We start from the raw sequence: 27,781 nt of genomic DNA, 5'->3' as shown, positions 1-27,781 counted from the left end.
TTCTTTGACCGTTAGCCAGTTGCTATGTAATAAGCAATTAACATTCAATGTCAATATAAAACGTTGATGTAGAGTCTAACAAACTTTTGTCTGAACATCAAGAAAGTGACCATCATCATTGCGGCGCTGTAACTTAAACATAAGACAATTGTGGTAATGACTGATGTGCAAGGAAATATTCATCTTGCAACAAAAGTGACAGATCAATAGATTTTGAAACAACCTGATTAAGAGTCCTGCGCAGTTGAGTCAAAGCATCATGATTGCAGCATTTGCACGAATCCAATTTAACACTCTAAAAAAAAAAAAAATCCGGGTCAGAACTGACCCGGAACCGGGTTCGTTGGGGTCACACCCCGTTCCGGATAAAAAATGACTTGGAATTTGGTCATGAAGACCCGGAATGGGGTCACCCTGACCCAATTCATGACTCTGAATGGGGTACCCTATTCCTTGTCATTTATGACCCGGAACAAGGTGTGACCTCAACGGGCCCTTTCCGGGTCAGTCCTGACTCGGATGTTTTAAGAGTGAAGGAATGAAGGAACAAATCCAACGACAGGAATAGAAGATTCAGTGACATTTTGATCATAAAAAGTTACAATCAATTTACGCTCCTAAATCTGATCTCCCTCCTTAGCACCATTCCTCCCGTTCATGATGTATTCATCACCGTCACAGACCTATGTTCGGAACTGGTTATTTGCAGCAGCGAAATACGTCAGAGATCTAACCATCAACTTAGTGTCGACAAGATTATTATCATTGTCGTCATCATCTTCAGCAGCATGATAACACAAATTATGACAAAAGTGCGAATATTATATGTTCGACTGGACCTACTTCTGAAAATCACGGAGAGAACAATCACGATACTCTTTTCTCCATGATTTCCACAATTAAATCCAGTCGAACAGATTAAATTACGCACTTTAATCATACTACCTAGATGAATAAAAATCTTCATACTACAACATGTACGCAATCTATAACACAAATTATGATTGTGACTATTATGTTGCTAAGTGGGTTATCATCACCATCATCACCATCATCATCATCTTCATCATCATCACCATCATCATTATCGTCATCACTATCACTATCATCATCACCACCATCATCATCATTATCATTGTCACCATCATCATCATCTTCACCATCATAGTCATCATCATCACCATCATCATCACCATCACCATTATCATCATCATCATCAATACCATCATTGTCGTCATCATCCTTGTGAGATTTCAGATGTTAAATATTTGATATTCGGTGATTTCAAATTCTTACTTCTCGAAGCAGGAATGTAGTCATAGATGTTCTGGGGCAGCTGAATGTAGTCCGTAGGGTAGTTCCATGACTCGTTAAAAGCCTGAATTCGGGGATCGTAATAGTTCGGGAACGTGTACACACTCCCAGGAACAACAGCGTCGGCCATAAAGCGCTCAATTTGGACGACTGGACGAAAACACAAAACAACAACAAAGGTATTCTAGTCACAGGCAATTCAGAAATAAGATCTCAAGATTTCCAATATTACTTCACACTATTCAAACTGTCTAGTCATTGATGCTATCTCCATAGTAAAGTCATTCTGCAAGACATAATAAAAAGTGGCCAAAATGATAGCGATATACACTAGGCAGTGTTTTACTAAACTGTATTATGTCTATTTGCACACCAGTATCATCGGGATCAAAAAGAGTAGCTTTGTGCTCATCGAATATGCGTTCATTTTCCACAATATTAGGCCATACTCAATGTTGATTTGACAGTCACTATACATACTGTTGTTTACCGTCGTGTAGCTGAGTCAATCTAAACATAAAGACTGTGACTCTTCATATATTGATATTACTCATCAACTTTCCATTTCAGATCCCTTCAAGAAATGCCTTCCACATCTCACTGAAGAAGACAATTCCCCATGCGCGGTAGCACATACCTATGTTGTCTGAGACGATGGTAATGTTGACGTCACTTCGAGTCCCGTTGACTCCCTCAATGTACTTCGCCATGGACATGAGATAACTCTCCAGCTGGGAAGCCAGACTGAGGGCGCTATTCGGACTGTAGGCCCCTCGACGACGCCGAGTCTGAAGGTAAACACCAAAACAAACATACAAACACGCAAATGAATAAGAAATGGTTAGAAAAATAACGGAATCAAGCTTGCTATTACAATTTTGCGCAGTGCGAGAAGACGATGTAACTGTTTACGGCACACTCAGCTTGACAGAAAGGAGCGTCTTTTACAATGTGTGTTTATTATATTTGTCAAATGTTTGTTACACTGACAACTATGACAAGACCAGCAACCGTTAGTTTGCACGGGGCACATTATCAAGTTGATATGACCTCCTACCATCATATAAAAAAATGCTTTTATAGTTTGCAAGATGTCAGACTATTGCAAAGTCATTTAACTCTTTTCGACAATTTCGAAACAATTTAATCGTAACCAGAAACTGTAGAAATATTTTTTCGTGCCTGTTTTACCTTCTTGACGGACACGATATAATCAAATTTGTGCTGCATTTCCTCTCAATGATATCACATTTTGTCTGGAAATAACCCTGAGAGGAGGTTTTCATACACTATAGTGCCAAGCCCTGGAGCCAAGATACTGGAAAAAAATATCACAAAAGGATAATTACTATTGTGTATTATTCATTCAGACATCATGTCGTGAATGACAGATTTGACTTCTTTACGTATACACGTCTGTACGTCGAACTCTCCTCAGTCAACACTTCAAAATATTGGATATATGGATACATGCAGAGTTGGTGATGGTCATTAGGAGTAAGTGATATGAATTTAATACATCATTTATAGTGTTCTTCTAGCCATAACCAGTTTCCTTAATTATCATGCTGTGTAAGTTTACAAAATGATTTTTGTTTGTCTTCACTGTACTTATATGATGTGAATATACCATTTTCACATTGATCTCCTTACCTGATGTATGGTTGTCCATCGTCGGCTGCGACTGCTGTCAAACAGATTGCTGGCAATGTCAAGAAGATCCTGTATGAAGGCAGATAGAAATACAAAACATATATACGATATAGTACATCGACATCATCCACTGTGACACAATGCCAGTAGTTAGCCAAGATACAGAGTACTCAAATCAAACCAGTGTTTCCAGTACCTGTTACATCACAAAGATCGCATTACATCATAGATCTCCCACTACACAAGTGATCCTATTATAACACAGTGTTTCCACTGTAACACTCTGTCTCCACTATAAAATGCGACACAGCGTTGAAAGTATGATCTCAGTGTTCCCTGTGATTCTGAGCCCTGCACTATCAACCACAACACTATGCCACAGTTCTCCACCACACCAGAGCTCAACAAGTGCCACGTGAGTGTTTCTACATCTTAGAATTTCAATGGTACCCTGTTGTCCCAAGGAACTCCTCGGACCGCGTATTCTGCTAAAAAGTAAAACCGAGTTCAAGTTGGATTTAAAGTGGGTTTAAACATTGGTCTACAGTACAATACGGGCCCTAAAGCACACCAAAGCTCCACTGTGGACAATCAAAGTCTGTTCTCCTCCGAGACCACAGTGTTACCACTCTTACGTGAGGACTTGTTCTTACCTTCATGTCAGTCTCAGCATACGTAGAATCAATAGAGGACGAAAGAGTTCGGGTCAGCGCTTTACTCAGCAGGATAGTGGTCATCTCCATTTCGTCCACGGTCATGTAGGTGCTGCTCACAGTGTAGTTCAGCAGCCTCAGCTTGGCAATCTCGTACACCGTGTCGTCATCAAAGTCCTCGTTCGAAATCTATAACAGTGAGAATAAAAAATGTGACAATATTGACAACAGAAGGAGAAGGAACTGTCAGAAAAACTAGTCATGTCAATGAGATGAATATGGAAGAGAACATACAAAGAAAGGAAAGGAATAAAAGATATAAAGATGAACTACACGATAATGGATACATACGTAAAATAACAACAAAGAAATTTAGGGTGTATGTGGCATGCATCAATTATAATCATGCTACCACTTATCGGACAACAGTTACGTTCAAACGGTGATCTTTAACTTCGAGGATAAGCTAACTTCGAGGATAAGCTCTATGGGGCGCCAAGTGTCGCATGGTCGATTTAGTTACGTAATCAGTCATTTCGACGACTTTCGGAACGAAATCGACCGTGCGAGACTTGGCGCCCCATAGAGCTTATCTGCAAAGCTAGCTTATTCCCAAGGTTAAGGATCGCCGTCTGTACGTGCCTATAGACGGATTCAGTCACCATGATATTTCATTACCTACCACCTACATGACAAAACATTAACATCAGCACAAAGCACATCCGTAACATCGGTGCATTCATGGATTAGTCTCCCTTTGCATGTCATCGCTTTAATTGTATAGAGTAATTAATTTTTCTGAAGGTTTCTTTTGCCCCCCTCCCGATATTATGCAAGAAAGTGGTGTCATTAATATTTATAAACTATTGTGGGATGGCGGTACGGCGTAGAGACCATGAATCTCAACAACTATCACAGATCTGGCTCAATGCAAGTGCAGTGCACACAGGTCGACAAGATGGGTTTTAACGGTTTCACGTTGTTACCCTCTAATACTAGTAGTTGTCCACAGCTGTAACCAAGAACTTCATATCAGGTCCCCCAAGAAGGAACCACATGCTCACCACTTGAAAGAACTGGTCCAAGTCTTCGGTACAGTCTGCTAGATGTCGATAGTCGCATTCAATCGTACCGGTCCAAACTTCTAGAGCCGCCAGCTCGTCGTGGTTATCAGTGATGACTGTGGGATAAAGTTTGAGAAATTATGTAAAAATCGAATTTGATGTCAAAGACATTTCCTTTACAGGAAGAACAATGATACGGTGTCAACGGCTTGTTATTACCGTTACAACGTTTAAGGACTATCTTCTTACAAAAAAATAAACATAAGAGCATAGATATAGACTTTATCAAAGATAGTTTCCTGTCTAGAATGGTGATCACTTATCACAATCAAAAACAGATTACCAAACTGCAAGTTGTTATGTTACTCTTTCATAAACTCACCAATCTCGTGACATTCTTCTCCCATCAGAATCTTTGTCAACAGCGGATTTGCCATATCAATCACTTCGTACCAGACAGCGAGGTCGGCGAACTCAGCGCGAAGGTAGCCTTCATTCAAGTCATTCCGCGCTCCCAGTAGCAAATGCGCGTAGGTGTCGTTTCCGCGCGGGCTCCAAGAGTGCGGTGTGGTGACGATGGGCGTGGTCTCGTCGTCCGTCGTCGCGACGAGGATCGCTTGGGGAGTGGTTACTTCTGCGGTGACGCCATCGTCCGTTGCATTCGTCGTGTTGACCGAATTGGTAGTGAAGTCAGCGGTGGTGGTAGGGGGCTGTGTAGTGGTCTCAGCTGTTGTCGTGGGAGCATCCGAGGTCGTAGCATTGTACGTGGAGTTGTACAGGCTCACTGTCGTTGGAGGCGTGTAGTCATCTGTAGGCGGATGCAATGACAAACATAATATATGAGTTCTACCAATTACATACTTAAGGGCCTCTTACTTTTCTATATCACACATTACTTCCGATTATATGGAAACTATGTTGTCCACCCAACAACAACAACAACAACAACAACAACAACAACAACAACAACAACGTCAACAACAATATCAAAATCAAGCAAGGTTTCAGTGCTGTTGTCCTATTGACGTACATTGGAACACGCCATTCACGTAGACCTTTATGCCGTCACTTGCGTTCCAGGTCAGCGCGAAGTTCGTCCATTCTTCCGGGAAGCTCAGCGGAAAATGACTCTTCCAGCGACGATGCTCCGTTCGAACCTCGACCGTGGTCGTGATGTTGTTGGTGATGATTGAGATCCCAGTGGAATTCTCGTTCTGAGCACCGGAACTGGAAAATCAATCATGGATATGTACGTATTACTGGTTAAACTTGGTAATCATTGTTACCGACACTGAATGCAGTTCATATAAGACTATGGAAGTGCGGAAGCTTGATTGAGGTATCTTGTGTGCGCAAACGTGCAAGCGTGCGCGTTTGTATTTGAGTGTATATGTTAAGCACAGTAGGCCTGCCATTGCTTTATATTCTTATGTGGAACAAAATGAATAAACAAAAAGACTACGAAGTAAAAATGAAGTAAGATATATCAAAAGGGATAAAACCATGTCCCAGGTGCTACTGTGCCAGCAGAAATGTTGTGCCAGATTATAATAATTACACAGTATTTAAAGTTGAAAGGCAACAAGCGTTATCTAATAAACTTCTTGCAAGCTACTGTGATTAAATTGATTTGATGATCTTGACTAATTAAGCTTCCTATTGATTTATTGTCAAAATTTGCATCATCAAAAACCAAGAATCTTTTCGAGGTTTCTTACCTTAATAAGTAGCCTTTCCCTTGTGGATTAGTCATAGGATCGAATATGTTCTCGAAGTCCAGGACGTTGATCCAAAACGAAATAGACACCCCATTTCTACATAAGGCCGGTGAACTCAAACAACTTTCACGGAAACTACCTGTGAGGCGAAAAGGTGTCAAATTGGCTTTGGTCATTAGCAATATCAACTCGTGCTCGAAATTAATATCGTCATCAAATGTCATCATATCTTACATCATTCTAACACCACCAGCAAGCAAGAACATCACCATCACTATGATCCCAATCGTCATCGTCATAATCAACAGTATCATGATCATCGTCATCATCGTCGTTCTCGTCGTTGCCATCCGCTATGCCATCATTGCCAATATGATTAGTTACAATCCTGTCACTACCCCGTCTTGAATCTACATGTACTTTTCAATACACGTATATTTAAACCACCATCTTTGGTATACGGCACTCACCTACATCCACCACACCCTTGCTGTTGTACTGCGGCCAGAGGGACACGCCCCTGCTGTTACCCCCAAATTTCGCCTGACGCTCCACCGGGCTGGTGTCGAACAGTGACACTCCGTCTTCAGCGGAAGTGAGGTTGAAGTGCAGGTCTGGCGTTACGTAACCAGAGCATCCTGAGGGGTGCGGAATAAGACAGAAATACCTTTCCAATTACATCAAAAAGAACAATATAGAGCGACAGAAATAAAACTCCGTCTGTAAACAAATGTCGTAAATTTCGTGCAAACTCGTGTATCACTAAAAGGCACCTCACAACAAATAAAAAAAAAAATGTGTTCGAACAATCGTCTATACTGCCCATTGTCCCTTCAATTATCAATATTCAATTTTAGATTTCAAATTAATGTCTCTGGAAATTCCAAATATATAACATTTGTCATGTGCAAGCCCATTTGTATGAAGGCGAAGATAAATATGTCATAACTAATGCAAGAGAGCTCACGGGCCTGTTTCATAAAGAGTTGATCTTACGCTCGATTTATTGAGCGTAACTCGTTGAATCGAGCGTAAGTTTTGCAATTGATTGCAACTTACATTGACTTATGCTCAATCTTTATGAAACAGGCCCCAAATCTATTTAACTAATAATTATATACGATGGGAGAGGATACTGATTCTGCATATTATCTACAAGATCCAATGTGATTAAAGCAATTTAAGCAATATCATGGAGTTGCTTACGTTGGTCGCCATGAAGAAGAGAAGCGTCAGGAAGATCTTCGCCACTCGACGGCAAGATGACGATGACGTCGTCGAAGTGGGCTTCCACGAAGCCGTCGTCGTCCGCGGAGTAGCTGCATCGCCCCAGGAGAAGTTCGGTCTGCTGGACAGAACTCCTCGGGTCCTCCGTGCCGGTAACCTGTTTGCAAGAAATAGGACAATCATAATTAAGCCAAGGCATAGTACTCTAGAGTAACAGAGGCAACTCCCGTTATAACGAAATCCTGGGACTGGCAGTTTTCTTTCGTTATATGGAAATTTCGATATGGCCGAATAATAAGATAGATTAATATTAAGATATAACGAATACAATGATTTTAGGACCTGAATTTTTACTTAGTTGTAAAGAGAATTACGTTATAAACGTGTTCGGGAGTACACTGTAGTGCAGATGTGCGCTTTGAGTTTTTCTTTTCTTTCCATGCCTGCACATCAGTATGCTTTTTCCGTTTGTCGTTGTTTTTTATCAAAAATTCTGCTCTTGGTGCATTCATTTCGTAAAAAGCTACTACGGTGTTAACGGTGAAGCTTTGATATGGTTTGTCATTCCCTCATTTGTTGCGCAGGGAATGCGACTCATTTACAAATGTGGGACATTTCACCTACTATTCGAGAGTGGTCGTACTGTGCCTCTCAGACTTTTGTCAGAAGAGACAAGACATCAACAAATGACATCATCTGGTATTAAAGCTCCCTCCTGCACTGGCTGGAAATCGGAGCAGACGCACTGCGTGTTTGAGACGCACGGGGTGTTACCACTCATCTCTATAGGGAATTTTCCTATCTAGATCATTGGGTACTGTGATATAATTGCCAGATATATATTCGCCTATTATATTTCCTTTAAAATGAAATTAAATAGTAACTTCCTACATGAAAATTTTTTGAGACAAACAGAGCTTAATTGTTGTAGACGACTGAAAAGATGCTTGTTTCAAGATGATAACTATATGGTATTTCATATTCATTGCTTTGATTAAGTTTACCTGTTCGCCAACATTGACACCATTTATGAACATGCTCAGTCCGAGAACGCGTTCCCATCTGACGGCCAGATAGAGCCACACCCCATAGTATTCACTTGTCAGCTCCTTCGTGACTACCCACGTTGTCGACCCGTCGCTGACCACTGCGTCTATTCCGTCCACTGTCTGACCGATAGTCACGCCTCGTTCACCTGGTTGGGCATTTTGCAAAGAACGTACCATTAGGAGAATGAAAAGGTTTGGACTTGAGAAATTGTAATTTGTGGCCCCTATAACTGTTCTCATATGCAAGCGCAAACAAAACACACACGGACAAGCTCGCATTAAAAAAATGTTATTCATAATGGACACTATGCCATCTTAAATACAAGAGACTAACATTGTCGATAACGAGTAAACGAAGGTTTACATTTTTAGGAAGAGGTTCTTTCTAAAAAAATAGAGAGCCTATACGTTATACTGTATACTTATCAGGGGCGGATCCAGGAATTCCGCAAGGGGGGGGGGGCACGTGCACCCTCCATTTTCTTTTTATTTCTTTTGTCTTAACACAAATAAAGGAGCGCATGCCCGGTGCGCCCCGCCTGCTCCGCCACTGCTCATGAAAGATCTCTTCTGCCCTCAGTCCCACCCCCGAAAAAAAAAATAGATGAAATGGGGAAAATGTTGTCATCAATCCCACCTGTCACATCAGCTCCAGATGTCAAAAGGCACTTGGATCCGCTGGGTATGTCTCTCAGCTTGATCCACAGCGCCACTACCAAGCCGTTAGTACATTGGGACGGGTTTGTCACGCAGTGCGTGCTGCCGAAGTCTCGCAGCTGCACGTAGTCGTTCTTTCCGTCCGTGTACAAGCAGCGGCCGAAATAGTGGCGGTCATTCATCAAGGCGGAGCCGCCGTTGAAGCCGAGAATCGGCCACGGAAGGCTCGCTGGCGCGTCGAAGGGCCAGTAGAAGTCGGCCAGATCCATAAAGTACTTTTCACCGGCTGTTTGGATGTTGGGTTGAAATATGAATGTTTAAACTACGCACAAATCTTGAAATATTCCAATGAACGTATTATTACGACACGCTTTTGAGATCTACACCTACTAGCACCTGTGCTATCTCTTGGTTCTGTTAGCAACCTCATCGTGTAGTTGTATGTTCAATGAAGCTCTTCTTGATAGATTACCGTTATGGATTCAAATTCTCTTGTACAAAATTATGTTGTTACTATAAATAAACTCAAATTCTTAAATACAAACTACTGGGAGAAATGCGTGACGATAGTAAGATAATACTGTGACTTAGGATGGTCAAATATAAAACAAGGTGTGTTTTGCTACTACAAAATTTCAAATAGTCAAGCATGTATAAACATTTCATCATTATGAATAAAAAATCGTTATCATCGCTTGCACTGAAACCAGGTCCGTTGATATCTCATTGCAACTTCCGACACACAAAATCCCAATCACAGAAACACATTGTAGAAATTGGACACGTCTCGAAAGAAAGACACATTTCTGAAGTCGATGCATTCTTACCTGTAATTCCTAGTAACTTGTGGGCGTGGCGTGGATACACGTATTTGTCCCAGATTACCAGGTTGTGGATGCGGAAAGTGCCGAACTCCGAGTCTTCGCTCTGTCCTCGCCCAACAACAAAATGCGTCGCGTTGCCGTAGCAACAGGTCGACACATTGACGACGGTATCGATGGGCGTGGCCACTTTGCCATTGATGTAAATGAGGAAGGACTCCGACTTGTGCCAAGTGAAGGCGATGTTGGTCCATGTGCTGTCGGGAACATTCTGATGGAAGACACCAAAGTTAGATGTTGCAAAAAGTCAAGATAGATAAATAAGATGTTTTGCATAATGCAATCGTTTGAATACCTGAAACTGATATAAATAAAAAAAACATCTTTCACATACTCATACAATCAGAGAAAAAAGTCAAGCAAAATCAAGCAAAGTCATGATCTGTTGCAGGAAAAAAAAAAACAATGATACTTTTGTCTAACTGCTTGGAATCAAACGGTGGTGCAATCTTCTTTATTTTAAGAGCGAGCTCAAGCGCAGATTTCTTACCTCTGCGGACACCTGTTTCAACGTCATCGTGCTGCCGTCATCGACCACGACGTTGACTGTCTCGCCGCGGACATAGACATTGAAACCTTTCGATGCTCCTTGACCTCCCGAACTGTAAGGACGAAGTACGGTTTGATAGATCTAACGTTATCTATGTCCCTGGACTATATTTTCCATTTCATTCGACGCAGAAAGATGTGCCTTTTCGTCGACTTCGAGGATGGTTCAGTGTAAGAGCCGCTGTCTCATTCTCGTTTTTATCATGTACGTGGGCTTCTGCAAGCGTTTATTTGTATGTGGGATTGGGGAGAGGTTCTTCTGTGTGTATCAGGCTTTCCTCCTGATCTTTGCGAGAAGATGATGCAAGGTTGTCAGAGGTCCGTTTCATGAAAGTCTTATGAGAGACTTTTCGCTCAAAAGACACACTTCGGGCAGTTTGCTTATTAGCCGATTAATCCCGGAAGTACCACCAGAAACGTGTTATCCAAAATGCCTTTCCCATCCATCCTCAACGCGAATCGACGTCCCTGTTTCCATAAACTGGGCCCCACAGCTACATAATGAGTGACTTTGGCCGTTCTGAGGTTTATATGAAGACATTATTTTATGTGATAACTTCATGAAACGGACCCCAGGTTTATTGATTCCTTGAGAATTTGAACTAATAGTTTTCTAATTGCTAAGATTGGATTTCATGGTAATGCACATCATGGTACTGATGAAACTCTGATTGAATACAAAGTCACCATCTAAAATGCGAGTGTTGTGTTTGAGTGAGTTACTTTGGCACTCAACTACGCTGTTGAGACATGCATGGTGCACCTAAATGCGGCTGAATATGGAGGTCATCATTAGGAGGACATTATTCCCGCTAATTCTAGCAATTTCATACAGCAGTGGTTGTTGACTTCTATTACAGGGGCTGATATAAAAACCAACAAACCTCAGAAGGTATTTCTTCTCCGGGTTGTAAGGGGCAGCAGTGGCATTTCCGACTGGAGTGGGAGGTGGGCGATCAAACTCTAGTTTGACCCAGAAAGAAACGCTCATGCCTCGCTTGGCCCTTCTGGGGTGGCAGATGAAGGTGTCTTCAAAGTTACCTGATAAACAACAACAGCAGCAAGTGACTGGATAAAACAAAAGCATTTGCATGACACATCATTATGCTTGGTGTGTAATATATGTTAAAATGGATATAATGGTTGCAGTTGGTGTAACATGAATTGTAACATTCGACTTGATGGACAGGAGGCGGAAGAGACGTCGGCAAGTACAAAGAGAGAAAGAGAACCGAGCAATGATGCATAGATACTATATGCATTGCTAGAGAGAAAACACATATACAGGTACAGGGATAGAGAGATAGACATCAAAGATAAGAGATAGACAGACAGACAGATAGATAGATAGATAGATAGTAGATAGATAGATACACAGATAAAGAGATAGATGAATAAATGAATATATAGACAGATAAAGAAAGAAGAAGAGAAAAGGATAGAAATGGAAACTAAGGGAACGGCATTGATTTAGTCTTCTCTCCTGCATATTTTTCAACTAATCTCCTACTACCTTATTCGAGTAGCAAAGATGCTCTGTCCCAACCACTAATCCATGACACCATGTTTAATGTTGAAAGGTATATGACAAGCATAATTATCAATGACTGCACAATACAGCAGTCATTAGTTGCCAATGCATCAGCATGATTTCATTAACACGTGATTAAAGCCTGTTTTAAACATGATCGCTCTGTCCTGACATCTTTGCCTTACCTAACGTGATGTAGTCTGGGAAGCCAGGTAAGTCAACGGTTGAATCATCCACTAGCGTCACATCATTGGTTGGTCCCAGGTAACCCGAACGCGGGTAAACCGTACCGTTCACGACGAGGCCAGGTAGAGGACTGTGGTAGGTAAGGACCTTCAAGGTACTACTTATCAGATCAAGAGTGTTCCAGTAATAGAGAGCGTCCTTGTACTCAAGGTTGTCTGAATAATAAAACAAAGAGCAAACAAAAAACATGAAAGTGTGAGGAAATAATAGAAAGGATTACAATGGACGATTTTATTTCCATTATGACTATTAGCTGCAAATGAAAAGTTGTAGCATAAGATATAAGTTGATCGAGAATAAACAGTAAGAGATCGTATAAAAATTTGTGCCTAAGATACGATGATAACGAAACTAATACAATACGCATCACCTTATTCAATTATTTATCAAAAATGCGTGGAACATAAACATAATTGTAGCTCATTTCAACCATGCCAGTCTACTGTCTTTTTTATACACCCCAAATATTACTCTCATTCTGAGGTGCTTTTACAATATTGAGTGATTTTGACATTCTATAGTAATAACTGTTTTGTTTCACAATTTTTATTGGAATTATGGTTTGATTGGAGTTTACATGTAATATTCCTTTCAATATCTACGATAGAGCTTTCTGGCATGTTGTTATAATTTGAAATCAAGAAATGTCGGCCCTTCTGTAAATATGAATTCTGAGACCACGAGAAATGAATTCCCTCCCCTTCCAAACAATCAATCAGCATAAATGACGGTCAAAATGCATCATATGCGCATATCTTTTTTTTTCACTCACTGAGTAGCGCGAAATTTTCCCTGTATTCGTAGGGCTCCACTTTTTGTTCATTTACGGCCAACTCTTCGAAAGATGAATTGCTCGCGTGACCCAAGAAGTCGTTGCGTCGCCCGAGAATGAGTCGTGTCTCGTAGTCACTGGTACGGAACCTCTGGTAGCCGACCGGGTCCCGAGCCACCACGAGACCGTCAACGAAGAAGGTAAGCCCTTCGTCCTCTTTCCAGGTCAAACCAAGATTGGTCCATTCGCCCACGAAATCCATGTCGGGGGCGGCGTTCAAAGTCATGTTATCTGTTCGTATGCATAAAAATATTTGCGCAAAGTTTGAAAAAAAGAATATTTAAGATTCACTGTGTAGACTTGATGCTGGTATTATGAACATGGATTGTGTGTCTGGAAGCTCATTCTTGTGAGATTTATATAATGATATCGTGTTAGCAAGACCCTCATATGCTGTTTTTATTAGCTGTTGTATTTTGCTTTTCACTTTATTATCATGCAGTTTCATTCAATAGTACCAGAACCATTGTAGCTCAGTTTCTCGAAAGATCCTTGAAATGATTAAATATTACCAAATGATCAAATATATCATTATCAAATGATACCATATTATTGATTCTATTTAGCAAAATAATATTAAGCTAAACATAAAACAATTACAAGGTCACTCTGTTATAATCTTGTGAAAAAAACTTTCCAGGTTTATTAAGTCAGCATGGGTACGATCAATTAGATATACAAATAAATATCTCCAGATGTCGTTTTTCTCAAGGAAGCAAAGGTTAAGGCAAGTATCTTTACCTTCGTATTGTATGTAGGGCTCATGAACAATTTCCACCACCCAGCGCCTGTAGCCGTTTGTGACAGCCGCCCCCAAGCGATCGACATCTCTCTGGAACATGGAAAACCCGCGAGTCACCTGCTCCCCGGAGCTGACCAAGAAGTGCGTATCGTTGTCGGCGACGAGCGAAAGTCTAGTCCACATGGAGACCGACAATCCGTTATCGCATCTGTGTGTGTTGCTCAAGCAGGTACCCGCGAAATCCCCTGGGAGTCACAAAAATATACTTTTCTTGAATTATTGTCATCAACGAATAACCTAAAGCTACAAGAAGAAGATTTGAATCACACTCCTGACCCATGCGCGCACTAATTAGATCATTTCAAGTAATTCACTGCACGATTAGTATTGTCAATAATCATAGAGATCAGTGACCACGCGTTTAATCTATTTTGATATAGGTTGACATGTATTCGACATACCCTGGTTGACACACAAAAGCTTCACATGTCGATATCTTAAAAGAGTGACAGCTTTGAGGTTGATGCGTGACTTTCTCTCTATGCACTTGCTGAATGAGCAGTAACCACGACGATCACTAACTGGTAGCAAGACATGATGCCAGTTAAACATGAAATTAACTATTATTATGAGAACCAAGATACGAGTGGCGCCGAGAATTTTGTGAAATGAACGATATCAGTGGAATCGGAATGCATTTCATGAATCACTGTGTGAGGAGTGCATTTTGAAAGCATTGCAATTACTTTAAGGCGGTACCTATAGCCAAGAAAGAATGAACCGTTTTAATTTCAGTCGTTATCATGGTTACAGAAAATTTGTATTACGCATGCGTTACGTTTGGAAATATCTCACGAATTCATAAGCAATTCAAATACAAGTAGCTAAAAAGCAACCCACAGCTTTATCGCTAAGAGACTAGCAATGAGATGCGCACTTACCCAAGAAGAGCCATCCCTCTCCGTCACCAATGACCATAATGGAGCTGCCTTTCTCGTCCCGTCCGTGCCCGAGGATCACATCGGCATCGCCGGCTCTGTCCATGCTGTGGAGGTTTGCGGCGTAGACGGCGTCGTAGTCGGACATTGTCAGCAAGTCCCTCCTGATGTAGCCGTCACTGGACCAATAGTGGTCAGTGGCCTCTATCATGGCCAGTTCGCGACCTGCGTGACACCGAGATTCAATCAACTGCGCTGTATCAAATAATGATCACTTTTTATTTGTGTGTTCGTGGCGACTTTATAAACTGACTTCTCGTATCACTTAGGATTTCGTATTAGTTTGACGGGGCCATTGAAGGAGAACGTGAATGCTTGTAAGCAAGCAACGCTGTGTTCAACAGCTTTACGTCCCATTCGAAGAAGTAGCTAGACAGTGAGGCTAGAATAGCAGTATCTTCGCTGCCACAAGGCGCGAACCAGCGACCTCCAGATTTAGAATTCTATGTCTTTTCATTGAGCCACGATAGTTTAGTGTGATATCATAGCCCTTCACCGCCATGGGAGCTGGCTCCAAACAACCTCTCCTAGCTGGCCTGAGTGTTTATCCTCACACCGAGTTCCAACCAAGCTATAACAAAAGTCTGTCACATTATCACTTCAGTAGTCTACACTCATGTCGGTGAATCAAAGGGTTAGCCCGTTACACCGGAGATGTAGGCCTACAATATAGTTGTTTCCCACAGCTTTAACACATAACCCATCAACTCCTTAAACAATAGATTACATAAATGACCTCATGTTTAAATTAAAGAACCAGCGCGTTATGTTGTTAACCTCATTTTGATTCAAAGAAAAGAGCGCGTAAAGTCATTACGTGAGTCAACTTCTAGAAAAGCTCGAGCCACGGTGTGATAAAGAAGATTTGGTATCTATCACTCGCGCTTGGACATTTTGCCATTTGTTGTTGAGTGTTGTCACTGTTCAACAGTTAAGTGAATGTTTGTTTGTTTATTTTTACAATGCAACTAAGCGCAAAAAAAAAAATCTGCAGAAATAGAGTAACAAAGTCATTATGTCCCAGTCCTTTGCTATAGCTTCGGTTGGAACCATGTGCGAGCATTTTTAGCAACAATAGTGTTCACAGATATTCGGGTCAGGCGAGATTGCTTAGAACGAGTTTCCATGGCGATGAATGGTTGTGACATCACACTTTGGTACTCTATAATAGTCTATATCAATAAAGACAAAACAACAGTGATTTAGCTTACGCGTCATTCCCAACAAAATATGTCTTTCGTATGATCTGATAGCGCGACCCCATACGACGAGATCGTTGAAGGCGATGGGTGCTGCGGAGTCCAGTGATCCGAACATCGAACCAAGCGTCATCGTGTCGTATGTATTGGTGGCGGAGATCGACTGCAAGAAACAAACATACAGAAGTATTTAAAATATAACAATGCCTAAAGATTCTCCGGAACATTATTACCATACACTGTGAACAGGGCCGCATGGAAGACCAGAAGTGACTATCATTGTCACTACTGAAAATGGGCTACCCTCCGTATATTTTTCTTTTCTTGACCTTTATGTATGGAATATGTTGATTTTTAGTACAGAAATAAAACAAACAAACAAAACAAAACACTAGTGTGACGTCAGAAGATAATTCCCTTTGACACTTGATGCTGAAAGAAAAGTTGGCAGGTTTGGATGACGAACGTTGAGTCAAAAATTAGCTGAAGCATACTTCAACACTCATGAAGTGTGGCTCTCCTAATACATATATCGTTTTTGCTTTTCCTTCAAGTAATGCTTCCCTCATAGTTTACGTACGGTGCTCATGAAAAAAAGCACGTTTGTTTAAATCATTTTCTATGTTGATGTATCGTCATACATACACTATGAATTATGTACACGGTCACCACGAACTGCAACCATGGCAACCCAGTCAAGAGTAAAACCTAATTCTTACGAAGATAAACATTACAGAGTACGACTCCTAAGTAGTGACATGATTCTCACCTGAGACGTCGATGCCGAAGGTGTAATCGACCTCCCGTTCAGATAGAGCGCCATACCGCCGTCCTTCGACCACGACAGACCAAAGTGCATCCACTCTCGCAACAGGAGACTGGCTTTTGGTATCGTCATCGAGCGATGACGTCGTGGAGTGTTCACTGTGACAATAAATGAAAACTTCATATGGGATCATGGCTTACATTGTAGCACTGCTGACTAGATTAGATATAAAAAAAATCGCCAAATTTAGCTGTCATATAGATTAGTATCAGATAATAAGTCACGTCATATCTTTGCATATAGTTAAGGACTGCAACAAACTGAACTGGGTGTTCTGGCTAACATGATGGGAATATGAGAGTAAGCTAAGACATATTCCCATGTAATAGTTCTGCAACGAAAATTAGAAAAGGGAGGGAGATTGAACAACATTCACGATTTAATATCCTATCTGTAACGTCAGTACAAACGGCACAGGAGATCTTTTCGGTCAAGGAGACCATTTGGGCCATTAGAGTTAAAAACAAAAATAATTTGTTATCTTTTTACAGTGTTATGGGTCCAAGGAAAAAAGATGGTGGTAAATCAACAACACGTCACACGTATCATCAGTGACATGAAACAGATCACCACCAGACTTTCTTTGAGCAACAGCAACTGAACTTTATTCTTCCCCTCGAGCAACATGTCAGTCCGAAAAATCTCGAAACTTTCTGCCAACTGTGAGCTGAACATGTTACACTAATTTACATAATACATATTAATGACAACAGTTTCTCTCTTTTCTTAGCCAAACCGTGTGAGCATTTTATGACCTCAATACCCTTGTATTACTTTCCATTGCTGCGACATAGACGCTATCCATTCATCCGATAGTATCTTGAAATACCAATACAATACGATTCTTCCTCACCTTCAAAGACCATGGTTGGTGCAGAGGTCAGTGATATCCTGATGCCGACCCTCTCGCTGTTGATTGGACCAGCTGTTGAGAAGACCAACCCACTGCCGGTGTTATTGACCCGCCCGTCGATCTTCATCCAAAAGGCGAGGGTCAAGCCATAGGGGCACACGTTGGGCTCGCTCAGACACTGGTTAGTGAAGTTTGCGATCTCCACGTAGGAGTCGGCGCTGCGGATGTCGGGGTAGTAGCCAAGGCTAGTCCGGCCCAGGGTCACCGACACGTTCGAGCCGAAGGTGTCGAGGTCTCCAAGGTTGTTCAGCGGGAGGTAATAATCGGCAAGTGCGTAGAGAGGGTTGATTTCCGGGGTAATCACTGTAAAGAAAAAGAAAGAATCAATGTCTAAAACTTAATCTCAACCAGTCAACACTTTTAACCACTGCGGTTTGAAACTTTGATTTCACTATCTACGACATTGCTTGTTTCGATATGGGCTCTGTGCGGTATTACAGCATTTGTGTTTGTATGTATGTGCGCGTTTGTGTGTTGCTGTGGTAAAACTCAAATAGTTGAAGTTACTTACGTAGGAATTGTGGTTGCAGTGACTTCACATTCGAATAATCGTAATTTGGCGACAGATCTGCAAGAAAAAAAATAATGGTCATTAACATATTTTCATTTGAGAAATATGAAAACAAACGAACTAAAAATAGAAAAATATCATGGAGACAATGAAGGAGGGGAAAAAAAACCAAGCAAATTGTAGGCCATTGGAAATAGCTGAACACACTAGACACTCATCCTAACTTCGACTTTGTTCGACTTTTTATTTACATGGATGCATTTCTTCAAAATACTGTTATGCTTTAACTTTACATTAAAAACATTTCATGAAAATCCTCAGTACAACCACTTGACAACTATGACAATCCGAACGAAGACAAAACAATTAGCAGAGTGTTTCGAGAAGTATACCTATTGTGGTCCACATTTTGTATGCATTAACCGCTATGTCTACTTGCTTTAAATAGTTTCTGCAAATTAATTATTGCATTCGATAATTATTACTGAACTATTTGTGAGGGAGGCAGGCCTTCTTGTTAAGATATAGATATCATTATGAAAATACAAGATAGAAGAAAAGCATATACGCGAGTGTGAAATGCTGCAGTTGGTGCTATGCTATTACGATCAGCGACGTATGGTATAAGGATATGAAATCTCTTACAAGATGGTAGGTGTTACCTTTTTCACAGCTGTCACCTGTGTACCCAAAGGCACATTCGCACGTGTAATATGCGACCCAGTCACTGCAGGTGCCTCCATTAAGGCAGGGGTATGACTCGCACTCGTCGATTTCTGAAGATTTGAAAAGAATGATATCAGACTTGTAAGTTTTTGCCGTGCCTAACAAACCCCCTAATTTTCTATAGGATCTTAAAGAGATTCAACATATATTTTCTAATATTTCGATATGCCATGTATATTGTACTACACATCTGCAAGAGTCTGTTAGTTTCCATGGTGACTAGACATGCCATTGATGACTTTGTTGTGCCTGTATTGGCTCATTTTTAAGGACATTGTTTTTACATTGCATCAATTTGCACTTGAATTTACCGTGACAGAAATAGCAATGATGACTGAAGATTGACTGTATGCACGCATAATTATATCGAATGATTTTGCCAAAATGATTAACAGCACATTGCATCATTAATGACGCCCAAGTACTCAGCAGGATGTCATTTGGGCGTGTATATAGGAGTAATATTCGCGCTCACTGTGAAACGATTATTGTGAAGATAGGTGAATCAGTATATTCCTATCAGGACAGTGGCAATGTACACTTGACATCTTATTGGGCATGGTGGAAACGACAATGTCTGCGTCCGTTTAACAAGATATTAGGGAGCTTTAGATTTTAGACGCGCGGACGTTCAAAGGGGAAAAAAAAAATGTTCTGAGCGTGTGCAGAAGCGCGGGTCAAGTTGACGCACGCTTCTGCGCACGCTCAGAACATGATTTTTTCCCTCTGAACGTCCGCGCGTCTAAAATCTAAAGCTCCCTATTAGCGAGCTTTAGATCTGCGACGCTGTAGACGACGCTGCAAGGCCAAAAAAAACAAAACAAAACAAAACAAAACAAAACAAAAGGTGTTCGGCACATGCGCGAGACAGCTGTTTCCGTTTGTCCAATGGGGGGGGGGGGGGGACGTCGTCTTGGCGTTCGCGTTGCAGATCTAATGCTCGCTATTGCTCAGTTGACATGATTCCGCATAGCGCTAAAGACGAAGAACAGTGGAAAGTTTATAGACGTCAAAAACCACACGACGAACAGGAAGAAAGATAACGCAAATACCCATATCGCAGAGCGTCTCGTTGTATCCAGGGAAACAATCGCAACGATAGGAGTCGAATCCTGTGTCGTAACAATCGCCTTGGACGCATGGTTCTACCACACAGTTGTCCTCGTCTGATAGGAAAAGGAGGAGAAGTACCAAATTTCACGTAATTTAATCAAATTCTGACATTGGCTCATATTCATCATGTAGCACACTCATAACTTTGAATTGCTTCTCAGACATCCGGTCCAATCTCATCTTTGGTGACTAATGGTAAAACTGAGGCATGAGGTTAATGCTCGAGAAAATGGGAGCTGAAGTGTCTCATATCATTAATTGAATCCCACCAGGTTTACAATGTCATTTCGGGAATCTAGAGGATGTGATTGGAGACATGTCTGACTTTTGATCGAAATTTACGTGTGGAAAATCCAGACGAAAACATTCAAATATTTAAAAAGAAGAGAAACCGCTACCCGAATAAGCTCTGTGAAAAAAAAGTCTTAAAGATTGATATTGTCTGTCTTGTGTAATTAGCATTCTGCAATGTTAAACAAGATCTTCACTTTGCTAATTCTTATAAATTAATTGGATTAGGCATGTGTCATTTTGACCGACACATGAATAACAATGATTCACGGACAAACCTAAAACGCATATCTGTCTCCTGTATGCCACAATTTATAATCGAAACACATCATCTATATAAAGTGACAAAATGTAAGAAATATATGCCCATAACGGTAGATAACATTTCGCGACGAGTGAAATTGCCACAATGCCATTGTAATCAAGTCACTATTGGGATAAGGAGATGAGAGAAATCAGAATGGACTATATAATAAACAAATTGCACTCACCCCAGCCTCCCATGAGCCAGATGAACTCGAACGTCTGGTTGAACCACAGCGGGAAGAGGACAACCTCGTCGAACATCCCAGAGGAATGGCTAGTGAAGGCGGCCCCGTTATACCGACACCCGAGTGTCACGCGGTTGATGACGTCACTAAGGGCATTTGCGGAGCCTGCACTGTCTCTACCAACAACTGCAGCATCCAAAACAACCTGGCCGAGATATTTGGATTGAGAGATATTATTTATTATATATGACGATCGATATTTTATTTTTGTTCAAATAATATGTTAGATTACCTGCGTTTTATCTAAGTCATGCAGTAGGCCTACATGCTGAACAAAAACTGCTTGGACTGTGAAAGCAAGTGATTTTACTGGTGTCATTCCTAGCTCAATGTATAGCATAAAACATTCCAAGACCTCGGGAAGTGTGTGATGATGGGCCGTGCAAAATAACCAATGTTCCATCTTCTTTATGAGTGCGATGTTGCAAACGAGTGACATGGTGAGAGGAGTGTAAAAATGAATCAGTATTTCATCGATTCTACGAAGTATAAATCTGATTGAGGTCATGTAAAACAGCGGTAGTGATATGTAAAGATGAACATTACGCGGAATAAACATTGTGTTTTTTCAAAATCTATATCGTGAAATATTTGAAAAACTTTGTCTCAATCGGAAGAAATGAGGCAAGATGTGATTTTCTCGTTATAACAGATAGAACAAACTAAAATATATCCTGGTTATGCCTACCGTTAATCCATACGTTGGACTCCAGGTGAAGCCGAGGTTTTTCCAGAGATCTGCGGGGATGAGGTTGTCGAGTTCCACTGTGTACGAATTGGTTCCATCATTCACCACTACGGTCACCGACCTCGTTTCCCGAAAAACACCAAAACCCCGAGCATCAGGAATTCCTGCAAAACAGAGAAACAAAAAAGAAATCCAGACATGATTACTGATAAAAAAATTGATCAAGTATGATTTTATTTGTATTGTATTTCATTTTCATATGTAATCTCCTTAATTTCATTTCCACAAATAAGATTAACAGTTATTCCCCATGTAACTCGACGAGCTCAGATCATTCAATTAATGTAATCAACTCGTAAAGCAAACCCTTAAACTAAAATGACACAAATTGAAATTGTCGTAGACGTATGATATCATTATTGTCATTCAGTTCACTTCAGTTCAGTCCAGTTCATTTCCCCCCTTTGCACATAATCAATAACATATATGCACATACTTGTATATGTCATTATCGTTACTATCATTGTTACTGCTATTACTACAACAACAACTAGTCTACTATACTTATAATATATCATGACATTTGTCGTTGTCGATAAGAAAGTAGACCCAACTATGAATGCTTATGGTTTAAATTTCTAGTTAATGTATGCATTCATTTTCATATTTGTTTATTATGTTATACGTTTATTACTTAATTTCCTTTTCTAATTTTCTCACCGGAGCTCACGATATAAACCGGTCCCGACTCTTTGATCTCATCCTCAGTGAGTCGCATCCAGAAGGAGAAGGAAAAGCCCAGGGAGCAGAGGCTTGGGTCGCTGCAGCACCGCCCGGAGAAGTCCCCGAAGTCCACGCAGTCGTCGGTGCCGTTCAGGCGGACGTGGATGGCCTTGCCGGAGATCGAGTAGTTCTGCTGGATGACTAGGCCGGGCACGGCGTTATACATGCTCATGTTCACATTTTGGTTGGCGTATGCGCTGTCTCCGGTCTCGTTGAAGACATCGAAGGACCAGTACAGCGCCTCCGGGAACGCACTCGTAGTGAGCAGGTAGGAGGAATCTGGAATTGTAGTGGAACATAATGATAAGTTGGTAGAAGACGCAGGAACACTAAAAAACAAAACAAAAAAAAAAAACTAAAAAGATAACCTATCGATAACAACGGTGATATTCAAAGAAAGTGATTATTAATGCATTGATAGTAATCACTTTTTCATTCTATGAGCCTTGTCTGATGTGGACCAGAACAATGTCACTATAATACCGGGAACCAGGGATAGCCTGGTGGTAGTGTCACTGCCCTGGAAAGCAGTAGGCCTAGATGACAGGTTTGAATCCTAACTTTCCCCCTTTTTTCCGACATCTTTGCTAAAATGCAGATCAGCAGTTGGGATCTTTAATACAAATACATTTGTACAGAGGGTGATAATGGATTAAAAAAAATCAACATCAGAATTAATTTCACTAGTAACATTATTTGAGATTCTATGTCATCTGCTCACAAAATCAAACTGCTGACAGAGATTGAATTTGGCTTTAGTTGATCAGTAAGACGCTGATATAAAGTGTCGCTTCGTTGAATGTACCAAAGAAAGACCAACACTTATGCAGTTTGATGCAAGAAGAGAAACACGAAACTAGACATTGCAGATAAACTGCAGTGTAATGTAATGTACACTTCCCTGAGAGAAAAGCAGAGCTAAGTAAAACAATAATAATACTAATAATAACTATTTCTTATTGAGCGCTTTTACAGGACCTGATCAAAGCGCTGTACATACATCAACATACAACATTCACAAAGTATAGGAACAACATGATTACAATTGAAACAGTTCAGTCTTGAATTTCCTTCTAAACATTTATTCTGAATCACATAGGCGGAGTAGTTTTGGTAGAGCGTTCCAGACAACAGATCTAGCATATGAAAATGTACATTCGAAAGCTTTGAATTTTGCTTGTGGGATTTGTAGGACTGTCTTATCATTTTGTGACCGGAGTTGATATCTGGAGGCTGTAGGGGTGGTTAGTAGGTTGCATAGGTATCGGGGAGCGGTATTCATCATGCACTTGTAGACAAGAAGGGCTAGTTTGAAATCGATACGCTCTTTGGTGGGGAGCCAGTGTAACTACTGCAGTAAAGGAGCACTCGGGGATCTTCTCTTTACACCAAACACCGGTTAGCTGAAGTGTCGGAATGTCAGTCACCGGTGATAGATATCACTACAAATTGAAATACTTTTTAACTGATAGTTTCCATGCAGTCTCACACAGTGTCAATTCTTTCACTCACACGCCTAAACTCGATATCTTTACAGCCAACAGGAGAAGGTGCCCACAACCGACCCTGAATATGTCAAAGTTTTGTCTCAGATAAATGTGCACCAATGGCACAGTAGAAACAGAGGAAAGAAAAAACCGTCCAAAGTAAAGTTTCGATGAGTAAAGAAAGAGACATGACTCACCTTTATCACAGTCCTTTCCCCAGTAGCCATATTCACAAATGCATTCGTAGTCGTTAATTTTGTCGACGCAGGTGCCCAAACCGCTACACGTGACGCTGTATAATACGCATTCGTCGATTTCTAGGCGAAGTAGAGGGTGGGGGGGGGGGGGGAAACAAAGATATTGACATCTTAACCTTGAAGAAAGAGGATACGTATTCTGATTTAATCATGCGTGATACCTCACGAAACAATGAACATTCAAGATTTTACTTTAATTTTACAGAGCTATGTGGTCTTACAGTTTGTAGTCACTTCCTTCTAATGCCGACAAAGAAATACTTACGACAGGTGCGACAAAGCAAAGTGGCAAACATACTGTGTGCACATACTATGTTGTATAGTGGCCTATTTTCTCTCAAGCGATTTAAAAGAGATACAAATTGAAAGGACTTAAATCAAATTTCGTACAAAGCTGAAATTTAGAGTGAAGAAACAAGGACAATAGCATCTGAAGTCATGCAGCAAACTCACGAGAAGCGGAAAAATAATACGCCCAGCATCAACACATCGACAACTTTTTCTGATGAGTTCATCTTTTACGTAAAACATTTCCAACCTGAAAAAGTACAACGTTGAATGAAAATTGACTAAAGTTTTACTGCTGTCTGCGCCTATGCTATGATACTCACCTCCACACCATGTACCATCGCCGCTATATCCATCGAAACACGTACAGGTAAAGCTACCTATTGTGTTGTTGCAAGTGGCGTAATCCTGGTCACAGTTGTCCGTGCCGTCAAGACATTCATCGGTATCTGAGAAATACATCATTGATATTTCCTTACTGTTCAGAACATATCTAGGCATATTTCACATGTTATACAGGAGGATCATACCATTTGTCGTGGCAACACCAATTTAGTTGACAATTGTTGCTAGTTTTATTGTTATTGTTACTCAGTAAAAAATAAGGCCCTATCTGGTTCCATTGCCGGTCTTGAAATAAAATTGATAATGATTACATTTGCTCTAAGAGATACTGTTCCTTCAATTTAACGAGCCATCTAATCAACAACAAGTAACAAACAAATACACTCAATAAGTCACTTTAAACAACAGATCTATTTCTTCTCCAGTATGGAACTGCATCAAACTATTCCACCCACCTGTACGAAATTTAACTCTATGCGTGTAAAGACGTAGAATGTAGCATTAGATATTGTTATGTCCAGCAAGCCACGAGTAAGTTTCCTGGTTGTCAGAACATCCATTGTTATAGACGTAGGGAGCCTATTTAGACTTCTATCATTACAGTAATTTATGATAAGCAATATTACCACTATTATCACCACGATACAGAATCGGTACATTTTGCAGCCCGCAGCTCGAGTGTACTCACCATTACACTGGGTCAATCCGTCACCGACATAACCGTCGGCGCACTCGCAGTCAAACGATCCATACGTGTTCACGCACACGCCAGTCACGTTGAGACAGTTGTGCGTTTCCAGCGTACACTCGTCCACATCTTCAGCGAAAAGGAACGAATTGAACAAAACAAACGATCTTATCAAAGGTGGAAACTTGTCGCAAAACTCTGTGTACGAGTTTTAATCAGAGAGAACGAATGATATACGGTTCGACGCTCATACAATGTTATGTTTATGTCTTTGTTCGTTTTCGTTTGTTTGTGTTGGGTTGCGATAGTATGTATGTGTATAATTTTGTATGCGTAAGTGTGTGCGTGTGTGTGTGTGTGTGTGTGTGTGTGTGTGTGCGTGCCATCTTAATAACATTTAAGACGTTGTAACGTTCACCTACAACTCCCCTAATTCATGTCATTCCTATCCTAGTCATGAAAATGGTTCAAAGTTCTTTTATGATCATTTGCCCCCTTTGTCGAAAAACAAGCAAGCGAACATACAAAACCTTAGCAGCGATCGCAGGCTTGACAACAAGCAGCAGACATTAATTTGAGATAATATCCCCTCACAAAAACGGTAAATCTGCCTACCTTCATGACTTTCATTCGTACTAAAGATATTGAGGCCATCATTTTGGTGAGATTAATAATAGAGGCCTAAAACACACGTCCATATAGATACAACAAACAGGTTTAAAAAGGAAAAGAACCGGAGTGTAAAATTCAGTGATAAACAGTTAAAACTTACCGGAACACAAGAAGCCCGAGCCAGTGAAACCATCGTCACAATCACAGTCATAGCTGCCTATCGTGTTGTTACACGAAGCTCTTGAATGACAAGAGTCAGTGCCAGCCACACACTCATCGATATCTGGTGGGGATGAACGTTGAAAAATAGACAAATGATATGAATATTAGATGAGTAGATTAACATAATTTTAAGCAACCTTTACCTCAGTCGACTAGTTAACTTACTATAATATGTAGGCTATTCATTCTTTTTCATATCAATATCGCAACTCTCCTGTTACAAACTTGGTAAAACATCTTGCCAGAAACACAATTAAAAACATGCTTATATCTGCAGCGTCGAATGAAATAATTTTTTTTTCACTGATATTTAATGTCATATACAGAAACAATTACAGAAGCAAGTAACAAATTTCTTTTCTGAGGTTTTGAGGAATTTAATATTTATGATAAAACTACTGATGATAAGATAATGTGCGATTTACATGCACCCAGCTAGACAGACATTGTTAAAAGAGACAACTCTCTCACATAAAAGGAACAACAAAGTTATATGATAAAAAAATGCAAAGGCAATCTCTCTTTGCATCAGGACGTGTACATGATCAACAATTATTACAATGAGAACAATGGAAAGATTGATCGAAAATGGAAATTAAGTTAAATTGATTCCAATCTTGCATTTGCATCCTACACTATAGATTGGGTGTTTTACAAACTGAAGTAAACCATATATCTGGAATGATCCGATACGTGCAGTTATTCCGAATGAAGAAAAATAGCAATATAGGACAGCTAAAAGGATATTACACGAGAATTGAGAAAGGTGCACACGTCCACTCACCGTCGCACTGTGTTTCGCCGTCACCCGAGTAACCCGTCGCACACGTGCACGACCAGGCACCGATGTTGTTGAGACACTGTCCCACTACTGGTAAACAGTCATGCGTTCCAGCCGTGCATTCGTCAAAATCTGTACACACACATACAAACGTGCAACTGAATGTAAAAGGTTTATAGAAAAGTTTAGCGTTTCTGCTTTTTTAATATAACTTTCCGGAAGGATCACACCCATTATTCTTCAACAACCAATCTGAAGATATGCCTATATGCACAACCAACACAACTTTGTGGTATGATGAATATCTGTATATTCAAATGGAAAGACGGAAATATATAACCAAAGTGAAGACAGACTTGACATGTTTTGTTTATTGTAGATTCTGA

At 40.6% G+C, this 27,781-nt stretch overlaps 1 protein-coding gene across 1 annotated transcript in view; it reads right to left on the bottom strand.

The window, feature by feature from the left end:
* Positions 1–27,528, bottom strand: part of LOC139712568 (uncharacterized) — a 39,562-nt gene extending 12,034 nt beyond the window's left edge. Inside the window, exons 1-33 of the mRNA XM_071624377.1 lie at positions 27,399–27,528; positions 26,553–26,675; positions 25,781–25,909; positions 25,071–25,196; positions 24,400–24,519; positions 22,653–22,994; positions 21,933–22,096; positions 21,185–21,389; positions 20,342–20,455; positions 19,226–19,339; positions 18,564–18,620; positions 17,993–18,355; positions 17,083–17,237; positions 16,326–16,476; positions 15,058–15,279; positions 14,116–14,361; positions 13,315–13,605; positions 12,482–12,697; positions 11,650–11,806; positions 10,707–10,818; positions 10,163–10,427; positions 9,316–9,621; positions 8,634–8,824; positions 7,609–7,786; positions 6,873–7,040; positions 6,403–6,541; positions 5,715–5,911; positions 5,067–5,492; positions 4,685–4,800; positions 3,621–3,809; positions 2,968–3,036; positions 1,952–2,102; positions 1,297–1,464 (exon numbers count right to left, since the gene is read on the bottom strand). Of these exons, the coding sequence (XP_071480478.1) occupies positions 1,297–1,464; positions 1,952–2,102; positions 2,968–3,036; positions 3,621–3,809; positions 4,685–4,800; positions 5,067–5,492; positions 5,715–5,911; positions 6,403–6,541; positions 6,873–7,040; positions 7,609–7,786; positions 8,634–8,824; positions 9,316–9,621; positions 10,163–10,427; positions 10,707–10,818; positions 11,650–11,806; positions 12,482–12,697; positions 13,315–13,605; positions 14,116–14,361; positions 15,058–15,279; positions 16,326–16,476; positions 17,083–17,237; positions 17,993–18,355; positions 18,564–18,620; positions 19,226–19,339; positions 20,342–20,455; positions 21,185–21,389; positions 21,933–22,096; positions 22,653–22,887 (5,365 nt within the window). The 5' untranslated portion in view covers positions 22,888–22,994; positions 24,400–24,519; positions 25,071–25,196; ... (1 more) ...; positions 26,553–26,675; positions 27,399–27,528. The remainder of the gene's footprint in view (positions 1–1,296; positions 1,465–1,951; positions 2,103–2,967; positions 3,037–3,620; positions 3,810–4,684; positions 4,801–5,066; positions 5,493–5,714; positions 5,912–6,402; positions 6,542–6,872; positions 7,041–7,608; positions 7,787–8,633; positions 8,825–9,315; positions 9,622–10,162; positions 10,428–10,706; positions 10,819–11,649; positions 11,807–12,481; positions 12,698–13,314; positions 13,606–14,115; positions 14,362–15,057; positions 15,280–16,325; positions 16,477–17,082; positions 17,238–17,992; positions 18,356–18,563; positions 18,621–19,225; positions 19,340–20,341; positions 20,456–21,184; positions 21,390–21,932; positions 22,097–22,652; positions 22,995–24,399; positions 24,520–25,070; positions 25,197–25,780; positions 25,910–26,552; positions 26,676–27,398) is intronic.
* Between the last annotated feature and the right edge of the window lie 253 nt (positions 27,529–27,781).

This window comes from Diadema antillarum, unplaced genomic scaffold (assembly GCF_040938485.1).
Source record: "Diadema antillarum isolate AM-2024a unplaced genomic scaffold, OU_Dant_1.0 seq00001823_RagTag, whole genome shotgun sequence".
NCBI classification, from domain to species: Eukaryota; Metazoa; Echinodermata; class Echinoidea; order Diadematoida; family Diadematidae; genus Diadema; species Diadema antillarum.
This window is presented reverse-complemented; position numbering and strand designations above follow the sequence as displayed.